The sequence below is a fragment of the Triplophysa dalaica genome, chromosome 4, assembly GCF_015846415.1.
Source record: "Triplophysa dalaica isolate WHDGS20190420 chromosome 4, ASM1584641v1, whole genome shotgun sequence".
In the NCBI taxonomy this organism is placed as follows: Eukaryota; Metazoa; Chordata; class Actinopteri; order Cypriniformes; family Nemacheilidae; genus Triplophysa; species Triplophysa dalaica.
The window spans coordinates 67,164-82,541 of NC_079545.1; the positions used below are offsets into that span (position 1 = coordinate 67,164).

At 43.7% G+C, this 15,378-nt stretch overlaps 2 protein-coding genes across 2 annotated transcripts; one reads left to right on the top strand and one right to left on the bottom strand.

Annotated features, from left to right (window-relative positions):
• The first annotated feature begins 8,368 nt into the window (after positions 1–8,368).
• LOC130419323 (proteinase-activated receptor 3) lies at positions 8,369–9,280 on the top strand. Its single transcript, XM_056745954.1, has one exon. It carries the CDS (start codon positions 8,369–8,371, stop codon positions 9,278–9,280), a length of 912 nt encoding a protein of 303 aa, XP_056601932.1.
• Positions 9,281–10,334: 1,054 nt separating this feature from the next.
• On the bottom strand, positions 10,335–12,734 carry LOC130419458 (zinc finger protein 436). The gene is made up of 2 exons (XM_056746225.1): positions 12,489–12,734; positions 10,335–12,155 (listed from the first exon to the last, which is right to left on the bottom strand). The coding sequence occupies exons 1-2, from the start codon at positions 12,688–12,690 to the stop codon at positions 10,735–10,737; spliced, it is 1,623 nt and encodes a 540-aa protein (XP_056602203.1). The 5' UTR covers positions 12,691–12,734; the 3' UTR covers positions 10,335–10,734.
• Between the last annotated feature and the right edge of the window lie 2,644 nt (positions 12,735–15,378).

Genomic DNA, 15,378 nt, shown 5'->3' on the forward strand with positions numbered 1-15,378 from the left:
ACTGTGCTGCTTTACATCAACTTGACTTCTATTTCAAATTTATTTTGTTTCTGCTCTTATTCTTTTTATATATATATGTAGCAAGGGGGGCGTGGTTTAGTGACGTCTGCACCGGACCTGAGAGAGACAGGGGAAAAACAATAAGCAAATAGGTCGATTACAGATTAAGATCACCTGCGTCTTGTTTCAGTGATTGGCGAGGAGACTGCTTAAAGGCTTTCAGATCCAGAGGAGAAGGAGAGAGAGACATGGACTGGGAGACGTGGAGCGATCGAGAGTCTGGATCGTAACCCGGAAGTAACTACTGACGGACTGTAATTTGAGGAAGCTAAACAGAGCCGTGTTTATTATTTTGGAGTATTTGAAGTGCGCAGTGGCGCAACTTTTAGAAAGATTCTTAATAAAAGTGAATCTGTCTCCCAGTCCACGCCGACCCCGCCTCCTTCCTTCCATACACTAACGAACCTTTCTACATTGGTGCCGAAACCCGGAAAGTAAGGACCAGTGCCGCCGCCATGTCCCAGCCAGGTTTGCCATTTGCTGACGTGATCCAGTCCCTCACCGGTCTTTATCGCGAGCACCATCAAGCGCTGCTGGGCCTTCGTGAAGAAGACCGCGAGGCGTTCCGGGGCTGGCTGGACCAGGAAGCCACCAACAGGGGACCATCGGCCAGCTCACCAGCGGTAAGTCTGCCGCTGCATAAAATGGGGCCTCAGGATGACCCGGAGGATTTTTTGGAACTTTTTGAGAGGTCTGCGGAGATTTCGGGCTGGCCACTCGATGTTTGGTCGGCCCGGCTGATCCCCCTGCTGACGGGGGAGGCACAGCTGGCCACCCAGCAGTTGCCACTCCCGAATCTGCTGATCTACGCAGACCTCAAGAAAGCCATCCTCCAGCGGGTCGGCCTGAGCCCTGAGCAACTGCGGCAGCGATTCCGGTCCTTGGACCTGGGGGAAGGTGGCCAACCCTTCGCCCTGTCTCAGCAGCTCCGGGACGCCTGTCGCAAGTGGCTGATGGCTGACGGAGGCAACGTCGAGAAGATCCTAGACCGAGCGACACTGGAGCAGTTCGTGGTGCGGCTTCCGCCGAAGACCGCTCAGTGGGTCCAGTGCCACCGGCCGGCGTCGCTGACGGAGGCCATCCAGCTGGCTGAGGACCAGATGGTGGCGTGCCCTGGGGTCAGCGTACCCCGAACATCTCTCTCTCTCCCCCATCTATTGTTTCTTCCCCTCTCTCTCCCCGACCTATACCCCTTCCCAGGTCTCCGGCGTCCTTCGGCCCCAGGCCTGCTCCAAGGACCAGAGACGCAGTGGGAAATGGGCGACAGTTTTTCCGGGGATCCGGCCGTTACAACCAGCCTGCGTCTCTCCTCCACCACAAGCCTCTCCTCAACAATCCGTCGGCCTATTTCCTGCCGCTAGGGCGGCGGAAAGGTCTGGGCCGACCTGTTGGCGGTGTGGGGAGCCAGGTCATACGATTAACCGCTGTCCAGTGATGGAGGTCGGTACGATGATCCGGATCCCCGACGACCCACAGGTTGCCCTCGATCCAGCCGGCCTGTATCAAATACCTGTGAGTATTAAGGGGGATACATATCAGGCCTTGGTGGATTCAGGCTGTAACCAAACCTCCATCCACCAACGCCTGATTCGGTCCGTGGCAAAGGATAAGAGCCGCATGGTTAAGGTACGGTGTGTACACGGGGACGTGATGAACTATCCTCTAGTGGTGATGCCTATACAATTTCAGGGTCAAAAACATAGAGTCGAGATGGCGGTTAATCCACATCTCAAACATCCTCGGGAAATCAAGGGCGACGGAAGAGTGCGGTTGTGCAGGCGGGGGAAGCTGAGCCGGAACCTCGGGCGACTGACCCAGGGGAACGGAGTGCTCTAGAGAGACAACGTCTCTCTGGGTGCGATGATTTTGCCCTGGAGCAGTCTCACGATGACTCGCTCAAACATGCGTTTGACCAGGTTCGTACCATCAACGGACAGCGTCTCAACCCTGCACAGCTGCTTGTCTATCCGTATTTTGCCATTTTAAACGACAGGTTGTATCGAGTGACCCGAGACACTCAATCAAAGGATACAACACAGTTAGTCGTCCAAAAGAGCCATCGGGAAATGCTTTTCCAGACGGCTCATTGTAATCCGATAGCGGGTCACTTAGGACAAACGGCAACCTTAAACCGCCTAATGGCCCGCTTCTTTTGGCCGGGCATTCATGAGAATGGAAGCAGATGGTGCGCGTCTTGTCCTGAATGTCAGTTGGTAAACCCACCGGCCACTCCAAAAGCACCATTGTGCCCTCTTCCATTGGTTCAGGTCCCCTTCGAGAGAATTGGTATGGACCTGATCGGGCCATTAGAGCGGTCGGCACAAGGACATCGTTTCGCATTGGTCATAGTAGACTATGCGACAAGATATCCCGAGGCAGTGGCTCTCCGCAACATTTCCGCTAAAAGTCGCCCTGTTTCGTATCATCTCCTGTGTGGGAATCCCTAAAGAGATTCTCACAGATCAAGGCACGGCGTTTATGTCACGGACCCTCTGCGAACTATACGGGTTATTGGGCATTAAAGCAGTTCACACCAGCGTCTACCACCCACAGACGGACGGGTTGGTCGAACGCTTTAATCGCACTTTGAAGACAATGATCCGGAAGTTCGTACACGAAGACGCCAAAAATTGGGATCGGTGGCTAGAACCCCTGTTATTCGCGGTACGAGAGGTCCCCCAAGCCTCCACAGGGTTTTCCCCCTTGGAGTTACTCTATGGACGTCAGCCCCGTGGGGTGTTGGACATCCTAAGGGAAGCTTGGGAGGACGGACCCTCGGATAGCAAAAACCAAATTCAGTATGTCCTGGACCTGAGAGCAAAACTCGATGCATTGGGGCGGCTCTCCATGGAGAATTTGCTACAGGCCCAGGATAGGCAGAGCCGACAGTATAACAGGGGTACTAACTTGCGTAAATTTGCACCGGGAGATAAAGTGCTTGTATTGCTCCCTACCTCGAGTTCTAAGTTACTCGCAAAATGGCAAGTTCCCTTTGAGGTCACACGGTGAATAAGCGATCTCAATTATGAGGTAGTGCGGTCGGATAGGAGCGGAGTACATCAGGTATATCACCTCAATCTCCTAAAAAAATGGAATGAGGTGATCCCGGTGATGCTGGCGACGGTAGTGAGTAGAGAGGATGATCTCGAACCAGAAGCGAGCTACCCAGTTCAATCCCTTGCTCTGGCCCCGGGGGATCACCTCTCACCCTTCCAGCTCACCGAGGTGGCCAAGTTGCAGGCAGATTTTGCGGATCTGTTCTCACCCCTACCCGGTCGCACTAATCTCATCGTGCACCATATTGAGACCAAACCGGACGTGGTGATTCGCAGCCGGCCCTATAGGTTACCTGAACACAAGAAAAAGGTAGTTCAGGAAGAATTAAAAGCAATGCTCGCGATGGGGGTAATAGAAGAGTCCCATAGCGATTGGGCGAGCCTGATAGTTTTGGTCCCTAAAACCGACGGCGCAGTCCGTTTCTGTGTGGATTATAGAAGGGTGAATGCTGTGTCGAAGTTCGATGCATATCCGATGCCACGGATTGACGAGTTGCTGGATCGACTTGGCTTGGCTCGTTTTTTTTCGACACTGGATTTAACTAATGGACCGCCTGCTGCGACCACATGCTGGGTATGCGGCGGCATATCTGGACAACATAGTGATCTATAGCAATGACTGGGGGCGGCATATGCACCATCTGAGGGCGGTCCTGGGTTCACTGAGAAGGGCCGGGCTGACGGCTAACCCGAAGAAGTGTGCAATTGAGCGTGTGGAGGTAAGGTATCTGGGCTTCCACTTGGGTCATGGTCAGGTGCGTCCCCAAATTAATAAGACTGCAGCAGTTGCAACCGCACCGAGACCCAAGACCAAAAAGGAGGTGAGGCAGTTCCTGCGGCTGGCGGGATACTATAGGAGGTTTGTACTTATTATGTAATTATTCGGACCTCACCAGCCCGCTGACTGACCTCACTAGAAAGGAGGCACCGGATACCGTCCAGTGGACGGAGCCATGCCAGCAGGCTTTTACCAAAGTGAAGGCTGATCTCTGTGGCGGACCGTTATTGCACTCCCCTGATTTTTCTCTTCCTTTTTCGTTGCAGACGGGCGCGTCGGATAGGGGCGGGGGGGCGGTTTTGTCCCAGGAGACGGGGGGTGAAGAACGGCCGGTGCTGTACCTCAGTCGGAAGCTCTCGAAGAGAGAGACGAAGTACAGCACCATCGAAAAAGAGTGCCTGGCGATCAGGTGGGCCATACTCACCCTTCGCTATTATCTCCTGGGGCGCGAATTCACGCTCCATTCGGACCACGCTCCCCTCCAGTGGCTCCACCGCATGAAAGATACCAACGCGCCGATCACCTGGTGGTGTCTGCCATTACAACCCTTTAAGTTTCAGGTGATCCACAGACCGGGGTCTCAGATGGTCGTGGCCGACTTCCTCTCCAGGAGGAGGGGGGAGGCTGCAGGCCAGATGGGGCCTCGGCCTGAGTCGGGGAGTGTGGGTATGTGGCAAGGGGGGCGTGGTTTAGTGACGTCTGCACCGGACCTGAGAGAGTCAGGGGAAAAACGGTAAGCAAATAGGTCGATTACAGATTAAGATCACCTGCGTCTTGTTTCAGTGATTGGCGAGGAGACTGCTTAAAGGCTTTCAGATCCAGAGGAGAAGGAGAGAGAGACACGGACTGGGAGACGTGGAGCGATCGAGAGTCTGGAGCATGACCCGGAAGTAACTACTGACGGACTGTAATTTGAGGTGCGCAGTGGCGCAACGTTTGGAAAGATTCTTAATAAAAGTGAATCTGTCTCCCAGTCCACGCCGACCCCGCCTCCTTCCTTCCATACACTGAAGAACCTTTCTACAATATACACTCACATTTTCAATCAATTTTATTGCTGTTTTATTGTTTCTTAAAATCTAAAGTATTTGTGATCTTAAATCATTAGCATTTTAAAGATACGTTTTATTTCTTTCTGTCAATCATTTTATGTAAAGCACTTTGAATTGCCCTTGTGTATGAAATGTGCCATAGGAATAAACTTGCCTTGCCTTGCCTTGTCTAGAGGTCCTCAGGTAATACTGATCTCATGTGAATAGTGCTCAGGGCACATCAAGAGATCTCTAACAAAGCAATAGTGATGCATTGTACAGACATGTTTTACTCATATAAGATTGCTGCGCCATTCCTATCGCATCCAATATTCACAACACAGCACTAACCCTAACCTAACCCACAATTTTACTCATTCCACAAATCCAGTGTCAATCTCTGTCTTGTTCACAAAGGAATCCTCAGAGAAATGAAACGAACAAACGATCCATGTTTTTCCCACATGAGCAGGAACGTCTTTAAAAGTAAACTTTAACACCGCATTACTAATGTCAGAATCTGAAGCATTGACTCTATTCTTCCACAGCCAGGGGTGGCACAATATTTAGCCATCTTTAATGGCATGTTTGTTTATTGCTTGCTCGCTCTATCTGGTTCTGCGCCACTTGTGTTACTTCAGAATTGTCATGCGTGAATCAGTGGGCGAGGCTAGAGAAGTAGTTGTTGATATTTTTCTGTGGAGGCGGTGTTCAACCTATCGATGTCGTCATAGATTGGTGCATTCCAGAACCTGGTGTCAATTACAGATGTCATCTCAGTAACAAGACATTTTCAGTTCTGTCACTTACATCATGTTCACGTGAATACCATTCCATCTTATATAACAAAAGCTTGGGTTATACTTGTGATTTTAATTCATGCCTCCTTTAAAAACAAGTTTATTCATTGCGTGCTGTTGTTTCTCAGACATTTTGGGTTTGGAATATGAGACTTCATTGGGTTCTCAAAGCCCTGTGAGTTTCACTTGTGTCATGATAGAGGTGCATTAACAAAGTAAAATCGACAGGTCAGAAGAAAACAGATGTCCATGTGCCATTGTATTTTACAAAATAAAAGAACCCTGCACATCCAAAACCTTAACTGTGCTGAGGTGCCAGTCAAAAATATCACCATCTTAGAAATACCAAGTTACCTGTATACCTGATAAAGACCTGATGGTAGAAGCGATGTGTTGTTGGTGGATACATGTTTCATGGTGCTGTAAATGTATGAATATTTTGAAACTTTACAACATAAATATATCGACCACTTCGCAAGATGGAAATCTAGGGTTTCTTTTTTTTCTACAATTGAATGTTATCATATATAATTAAATCTCGAAGATATTTGTTCAAAATTTTGTTGGGTTATAAATGTTCTGAGGGTTGTATTCTGTTCAAACTTTTGTGCAGTGTTAAAAAATTGAAACGGGTAGTTCAGGACCAGCAATGTTTAGTCTTCCTAAGTGGTCTATAGCAAGCCAAGAGGAACGTTGATTTTAATTCAATTCAAAAGAAGATATTTTAAATAAATATATATTTTTAAACAATCGTCTAGGTTCTATACAAAAATATTTGTTTGTGAATTATTGAAAATCTTTAGGTGCCATCTGCTGTAGGTAACACAACCAAGTTAGTGACTTTGGATATTTAATATTCAATTTTGAATTACTATAACATGTTACTCAAACTAGGATGAAAATACATCTTAAATTTGTCTTTCGTCATTAATCAGGTTAAAAGTGACCAAAGTGCTTATGTAATGCTAAGAACGAAATTCAATGAACAACCAAACAAAAAGCCATATGTGTTGCCTTCATCTTTTATCCAGACCTCATCCACGTAACAAACAACACTTTGTTACACTGAATTTCAGAAGTCTACTAATGTTAGGGTTGCATCAGTTGTTTACAACCAAATTTCCGTCATGAGCCAATGGCGAGTTGCATCATTCCCAATCAGTGGTAATAATGAAGACTTGTCACTACACGTCCTTTAAACAAGTCATTCACTGAGTTCAAACTAATTCTAAAACTATCTCAACATTCACAAACTAGTTGTATTCAGAACTATATTGAGATGTTGAAAATGATAATTGCCGATAAACTCAAAAATATGCAAATAGTTCTTTTATAGGGATCTTTGCATATTGGTCTTTAGACTCCAAAACACTTTGCTTTGATTGGCTGTTCAGACTCCCCGTGGTGTTGAATCATATGAGTGAAGCTGTCCACTGCACCTTCAGTTCAAAATGAGTCTTCAGCCCCACTTCATCTGAGTTAACGGAAGTGTTTTGACCTGAACATCACGTATTAACCACAAATTAAAGGTAAGAGATCTCTATCGGCTTCATCTCAGCTATGAAAAGATGATTAAAAACATTAGTTTTCTCTGTAAATTTCAACAGCACTTTCAATTTAAAACTTGTTGTGTAGATAATTGGGAATTATTATGCTGACACACACTGAAAGTGTTTTTAAAGGCAAGAGGATTTGTTGAATGTAAATGCTTCAGTTTTCCCATTTCAGGTTTTTACGTTAATTTTTTTAATAAACTACTTATAAAAATTGTTAAAAAGTTTGTAATATACATTTAATGCAGATATTAAGATTTCATATAACAAATAATCTTTCCATTAACAGAAGGAATGACAACCTTTATTTTCACCACTTGATAATATGATGTTTAAAAGTTTTGCTGTAGTTTAGAATTTGTCATTACAGACAATTTCAGACAAAAATCATAAAACAAGTAAAACTTGTAACATGTAGCCCTGGTTTGGGTTAGTAAAGAACTAATTTTCAAAAACATGCATAATCACTTATAATTATTGAATCATAATAAAGAATGCCTCTGTATAGGTTAGGATGTTTTTTTAATACTGCAATGACGGTTACAGCGCATCTCACTACATGTGTGGCTTTTATTCAAATGTGCTGTGAGTTTAGGTTATCATGTTAACATTTGACTATATGTTGAAGTTTATGAGATCAAAGTGTATCTGAATATCTTTGATTAGAAACGTCCAGTGGCAGAAATCCTCTGATGTAAACTTCTATAGCGTGAACGTACTTTATGTCCGTTTTTACACACATATATCAAAAACCTTCAAACTAAAGTCGACAAATTAAATGTACATTCTGTGCCTGTGTATAAACTTCTTTACTAAATGACAGTATCACATTTGATCATGAATTTGTATGAATCAGGTGTCCAGCAATCTTGGGAACTCTGAGTGTTTTTTTATTTTATTTTCAATTGATTACTATATTTTTGGAAAACTAGTCCATTCACATTTATTTTATTCTTAACGGGAAATACAGAAATAATAGAGAATGAGGCACGTCCAATCTTTGAATCATTCTGTGACTTTTTTTATGTTTTCTTTGGTCTAATTTTGATATTTTTCAGCGCGTCGTCTCAGCTGACAGACGAAGGTCATAATGGAAATGTTCCGATTCATCAACTCTTCTCTGTTCATCAGTCATCGCCCCCAGAACGTCTCGCTGGCTGAGAAGACCGTGTACGCCAACTGTGCAGACATGCCGGCGGTCCTGATTTTCTACCTGGTGCTGCAGTTTATCAACATGTTTCTGGGTATTCCGGCCAACATCATGGTTCTGTGGCTCATTCGGAAGAATAAAGGCGACTCGTCTACATCGGACATCTTCATCGTTCATCTGGCCGTGCTGGACACTTTCTTCTGTCTCATTCCTCCTCTTGAGTTCGCAAACATCGTCTATTTGACCACCAGCAGCACCTGGTACGTCTTGCGCTTCTTCTACGGTGTCAAAGACTCTTCGCCTCTTTTCTTGGCCTGTATCTGTCTGGACAGATATATGGCCGTCCTGCATCCCATCACGTTCACCGAACTAAAGGACAAACGGCATCGCTCTATTGGCGCAGGTGTCGTGTGGCTCATCACTTTGGTCTACGCTGCAGCCAAGTGTGTAGGAAACATTCCAAACTTTGAGAAAGCTTTCACCGTTATGATCCTCGCCGCTTTCGTCTTCATGGTGTTCTGTAACATTTCCATCCTGTGGGCACTGAGACAGTCGGCTCCAGGACGGGACGAGAGACACCCTGTCAAGAAAAAGGCGTTCAAGATGGTGATCATCATTCTGACAATTATTGTCTTTAACTACTTCCCACCAGTGGCTCTCTTCCCGTTCCAGGACTATTTCTCTCCGGAGGTCTTTCGCTGCTACATTCACTATATTGCCTTTGGTTTCATGGACGTCAGCAGCAGCATTCAGCCAGTTTTGTATCTGTCGCGGGAGAAACTTCCTCCAGCTCCGGCATGCTGTTACTCCTGCAGAGAGAATAAAACTGAAGATGATCCGCCACATGTCTGATTGTTGATATGATTAGATAAAGTCAACTATACTGTATGAAAATGTCATTTCATATATGGTGCAGTGTGTCATGGACATTCTTTTCATCAAGGTTCACTTATGATCGCCATCTATTGAAATAAAAGCTCTATTTAACCCTTTTGTGTAAATTAAATATGTTTAGTGTTGTGAAAGGTTAACAGCATATGAAAGAAGCATCAATGCCCAGAGCCAGAGACTGATCCTGCATCAGTGCTACAACCAAAGACGAATATGTTATTCAACACACTCCTGAATTCTCCTGAAAACCTTCTCTGTAGAAAAAAAACTCTGTATTGTTTGTCAATGTATTGAATCAAGTCTGCAACATCTCCATTTCATATGACTTTCTCACTGTGGAAGAATTTCTGGATTCTGAAACTTCTGAAAACAATTATTTTGACTTTTATGGAGGGGTCTCTGCGCTGCATCTCCACTTCTATCAGAGATATTTTGAGTGTAGCAATGTGTATAAATTCAGTTTGTCTTTTGGAGTAAACGTCTATTATGTGAAATAGCTTACTCAGAACAGGACTAAATAAACGTCGATCCCTCTTATATTGTTTTAATTATTCAAATTTTGCATATTCGGAAGAGGTAATAAACTTATGAGGTAAATTAAAGAGGTAATAACCTAGTTACATGTATTTAGTTTCCCCAAAACTCTGCCCTATTAGTTGCTGCTAATACATCTTAACAAATTTCTATTGTTCTAATGTATATGTATGCGAGTATATATTCACAAACATTAAACACTTAAACACTTTACACATGCTGTCCAGTTTATGCCAGCTTTAATCTAAAAAATATATTTTGCATAATTTATAGATAACCAACAGGCAGCTCTTCACTCAATAAATAGGACCTTAATTATAATATCATACATCAACACAGTGTGAAGATCACCATTAAGCAAAATATTCACCAAAAATCACAGTTTTGCCTGAAGTACCTTGTTGTAGCTACGACACGAATACATCAACAAGAATATTAATAATCAACATTAATAATCAAGAATTCACTGAAGACATTTGTATTGTGCAGCATAAATAGGATTTATTATTGATTAGAATGAATGAAACATCATTAACATCCATCATGTAAAGATAAGTGTTCTAGTATCTTATTTGTTTATCATTCTGCTAAGAGGAGAAATGTAGGGCTGAATGTTCATTCACAGTCCTGGTTGGCATGTCATGCACACATTAGAATGCCACAAATAAATTATGTTATAGCTAGTTTAATTACAAACTGATTATATTATCTATATTAGGCAAGTGCCAACAAAAAATTGTGTGTTGTGTAGTTCGCAACAAAATATTACAACAAACATCACTGCGGAGGAATCAAGATCACGCTGTTTGTACACATGTCATGTATTTGTCAATATTATCACATGTTTTCCAGTTCATGATGATGATGATGATTCCTGGTGTCTACTCTGTTAAGTGTTGAGCAGTGTTGCTAGTGTCTTCACATTGCTGTGTTTCCGTGTTGTGTTGTTTTTGGTGTTTCTTCATAGAAGACTGGTCGCTGTATCTTTTGCCGCAGTGCGAACAGGAGTAGAGCTTCTCTTTGGTGTGGACCAGCTCGTGTCTCTTCAGGTGACAGGCTCTGCTGAAGCTCTTGTCGCAATGCGAGCAGTTGTGTAGTTTTTCTCCGGTGTGAGTTAACTGGTGCAGTTTCAGACTGCTGGCCACAGTGAAGCGCTTGCCGCACTCGTCGCAGCTGTACGGCCTCTCTCCCGTGTGCATGCGCTTGTGGATGGTCAGATGTCCGGCCTGGCTGAACGTCTTTGTGCACAGTTCACACTGGTACGGCTTTTCGCCCGTGTGGATCCTGAAGTGAGTTTTAAGGTCTCCCATTCCATTGAAGCTCTTGCCGCACTGGCCGCAGCTGTACGGCTTCTCTCCGGTGTGGACCCTCAGGTGACTCTTGAGATTACCGGCATTGGAAAAGGTCTTGGCGCACACGCTGCAGCTGTACGGCCTTTCGCCCGTGTGGGTTCGTAAATGGACTTTGAGTTGATTGTGTTCGTTGAATCGCTTTCCACAGTACGAACAACAGTACGGCCTCTCGCCCGTGTGAATCCTCTTGTGTATGCGCAGCTGGCTCTGATGGCCGTAGCTCTTGCCGCACAGGTCGCAGGCGAAGGGTCTTTCTCCAGTGTGCGTGCGCAGATGGTTCTTAAAGATATCGGCTCGGTCGAAACCCTTTCCACAAAAGCTACAGATGAGCGGCTTCTCGCTGCTCAAGTGAGCTCTCAAGTGAATGTTGAGTGACGCTTCATGCTTGAAGCTCTTATTGCACTGACTGCAATTGTAAGTCGACTTCAGTGTGAATGCTTGCGATTTTGGTGGAGATTCTGTCACCTGGAATATCCCAGAAAACCCCTCCTCCGAAAATACGTCTGGACTCCGTGGTTCTGTCTCATACAGATCCCGTGCTTCATCCTGTGAATGAGCATCTGCTTTGTGGTCATCGTCCTCACCATCACAATACATCTCATCTGACAATATGGTGACTTTAACATTACTGTCGTAGTCATCGAGCATCTCCCGAGGACATTTAAAATCAACACAACCTTCCGCACCTTGCTCAGTTTCAATATCTTTATATGCGTGTTTAGGTGAAGTGTGAGACATGGACAGATCGACCGCACGGCCGTCCTCAGCATCAGGGTCAGGCTTTAGAGTCACACGTGTACTTGTGGAACGGTCTTTGTTAAGCTCCTGTGGGCTTTGGGATCTGTTGGTCTGTAAATCTCTGGTGATCATAGTTTGATATCTGGGTTCACTTTTACGTGTGGATAGAAACAGATCTTCTGTTAACTGAGCCACAACATCCTCTTCATTCTCTAAAAGCAAAGAAAAAATAGACAAAACATTAACATTGTGATAATTAAGATGAAAAACATCTAAAATATTGGGAGAAATGAAAACCATGCCTGCTATTCCGATAAAAATAAAACAATTAATAAATAAAACTGCATTCTAAACCTGACGTGCTTGTCAAAATGGGAATAATGGTGTTATTAAGAATGTCGTGTGTGTCATTATGCACATCATGCCTGAATCAAAGGATTTCTAAGAGCAACAGAACCCTTTTAACTAACATTGCGTTATGATATAATCACGCATAATAGTGTATTGGACATTTGCTATTAATACATCTTTTGCTTTTCTCGCACCTGTTTTGACGCGCTTTGTCGTTTCCTCTTTTGCACACAGTCGCTTTCTCAAATCTTCATTTTCAGACTCCATTCGCTGCATTTTGCGCTGATATTGCGTCAGAGTTTGATCCACTGAATCCAGAATATCGCTGACAGTCGCGCGGAAAATTTCATTTAATGAAGATTCAAGAAAGGATTTTAAATCACCGAATTTCGCCATTTTGACACACAGACAGAGCCGCAGTGAGAGACGGAAACAGACGAGTGGCGATGCCTGACGCGCCGTCGCCCCCACGCGAGCTGGAGGAGAACTACAGTCGGTCGACTGACGTGATTAGTTCTTTTCGTGTTAAGAGACGCCGCTCTGCAGCAAAGCCAAGTGTAAGAAGTTACGGAAATCCAGTTTAACTGAATTTTAATATTCTTGTTGTACTTTTAGTCATCATTTAGTTTCAAGTTTTTTGTCATGTGTGCAGATAAAATGTGCATAAAATACACATTACGTTACAAATCTACTACCAAGGAATCTACTATGTATGTACAACATAATTCAAATATAAATTAAAATCAAAAGGCACAGTAAAACAGAGACAGCAAGACAGAAATGTTGAGAAATATTTCGAATAAAATTGTATACAGATATGTCAGTTTGGGGAATATTTAAAGATACTCTAACATTTAAATTAGTCTGGAACCATAGTGACTGGGGTTGGGTTAGCTCCCAGAGAACACAACCCATCTGGCTTACGTCTATTTGATGTCTGCATTTACATCTGCAAGACATCTGCAATAGATAGTTTGCTCCTCTGCAATACTTCTCGGAGACGTCTGAACGTCTGTAATACGTCTGTTAAAGATCTGCTGCGTGAAAACATCTGCTAAACATCTTAGAAAGAGCAGCTTTACATCCATTCTAAATCATAAACATCTTACAGACATCTTCTAGAGGTCTATATGACGTCTGACAGCAGACATCTCTGAGACGTATTGCAGATGAGCAAACTATGCATTTTAGATGTCTTGCGGATGTAAATGCAGACGTCTATTAGACGTAAGCCAGATGAATATATGCTATCAGGGCTGTGATTTTGTAAGTTTGCTGTTGCTGTTGATGACTTCATCTGTAACTGCAGACAATAAAGCACCCAGACAGGAAGGATGCTCTCAATGTTGCTTCAGTAGAACCTCTTGAGGATTTTGTGAGGAAGGCCAAACCTCTTGAGCCTCCGGACAGGCAAGCAGATAGTGTTGTGGTGTGCAGAAACCAGGACAGGTCACCATAGAGAGGTGGACACCAATGAACTTGGCGCTACTGACCCTTTCAGCAGACTGTAGATGTGTACGGGAGTGTGACTGACCTGCATCATCTGTTTGGTTGGGTAGACTGTGTCGACTCATTGATCGTTTATAGCTTCTGTTTAGCTTTGAAAGCAAAACTCGTCCTCGCATTTTGTATCTGAAGATCCCTGTATGAACATTTTACTCCCCACGCTACTGATAAAATGTTATTGCATATTAATTCCAAACATTGTCACAACCAGTGATAAACTCTTACATTTACTTCATTTTCGTACAGGGTACATTCTACTTTAAGTAAGTGAGGATCATTTTACTAGTGCACAGGAATCTCAAATAGCCTCGTGGAGCTGCAACAGGATTTCATCTCTCTGACCAGCAGATGGCAGCAACAGAAAACAGAGCGTACGCGCACACGCACACGCACACGCAAACGCACACACAATGCGTCTTGGTTAGAAAATATTCGTATATACATATATAAATGGGCCAATGTTTCGAAACTACACAAATTGTTTAAAAGTGTACAGCTTAAGATATTTACAAAGTACAATTTGCGATGTTATGTACAAATTATTATAAACAATGTAAAATTACGAGACTTCTTTGCTTAAAGTAAAATAATTGTCCTGGTGCTCTGTTGTCGGTAGTGCTCGAAGAAAGATGTGTTGGTAATGTTTGGAGGAGTGAAAAATTATCTTCTGTACACCTGTCCGCAGGTGGGCGGGGCTCAAGCGATTTCCGGCTTTGCCACGAGCCAATCAGATCGTCGCTTTTCTTTAAACTCACATCAGTTTTTAATTCTTGACAACGGCGCTGTTTTATTGAAGAAATGTGCGGGTGAGTCAAATTACATTTAATTCTAGAGGCTTGAACAGAGATTTTCGTGTAAATATTTATTATCCTGCATGCTATGATGTGAGAAATGTTGTTGCTGCAGGGTTTGCCTGTTTTTCAGAACAACAAACGATCACATTTTATGTAGTTTTTTTTTATTTTTTTCATTTAAATTAATAAATAAGTACACAGGGTGATGATCATTCATTTCATTTATGTGCCATAAGTTTAATGCATTAAAGCTGGAGATCAGTGTCACATGTTCTGATGAATGATTCATTCAACCGCTTACAAACCCCCTAAAACATGTTTAACAGCCATTATTGTCTGTCTCCTTCTCGTTTATTTTCTGTCATTGCGATTCAGTTGTTGTTTCTTGAATGTTAGATTCAACATGTAGTGTCTGACACACATAGATCATGTGTTGTAATGAAAGAAACACGCGATGTCTGTGGACATTTAAATAAAGGCAGCAGCGCCTCTCCTATGATGTCAGGCTGTGGCACACAGGAAGTGTGAGGTGAACGACCGGAAGTTCGGTTAAAGAAACTCATGACTGTGTTTATCTCACTGTGATAGCTCACTGATAGAGGCTCATTATTCTTTTATTTCTCTGTGTCTAAGGGCAGTCAGTGGTGTGCTTTATTGACATGACAAATACTTAACTCTATTGCCATATTCAAATATTGCTCATGTCATTATAGTACAATGAAAACAAATAGAAGACTCTCTCTCCCTCCCTCCCTCCCTCTGTCTCTCTCTCTCTCTCTCTCTC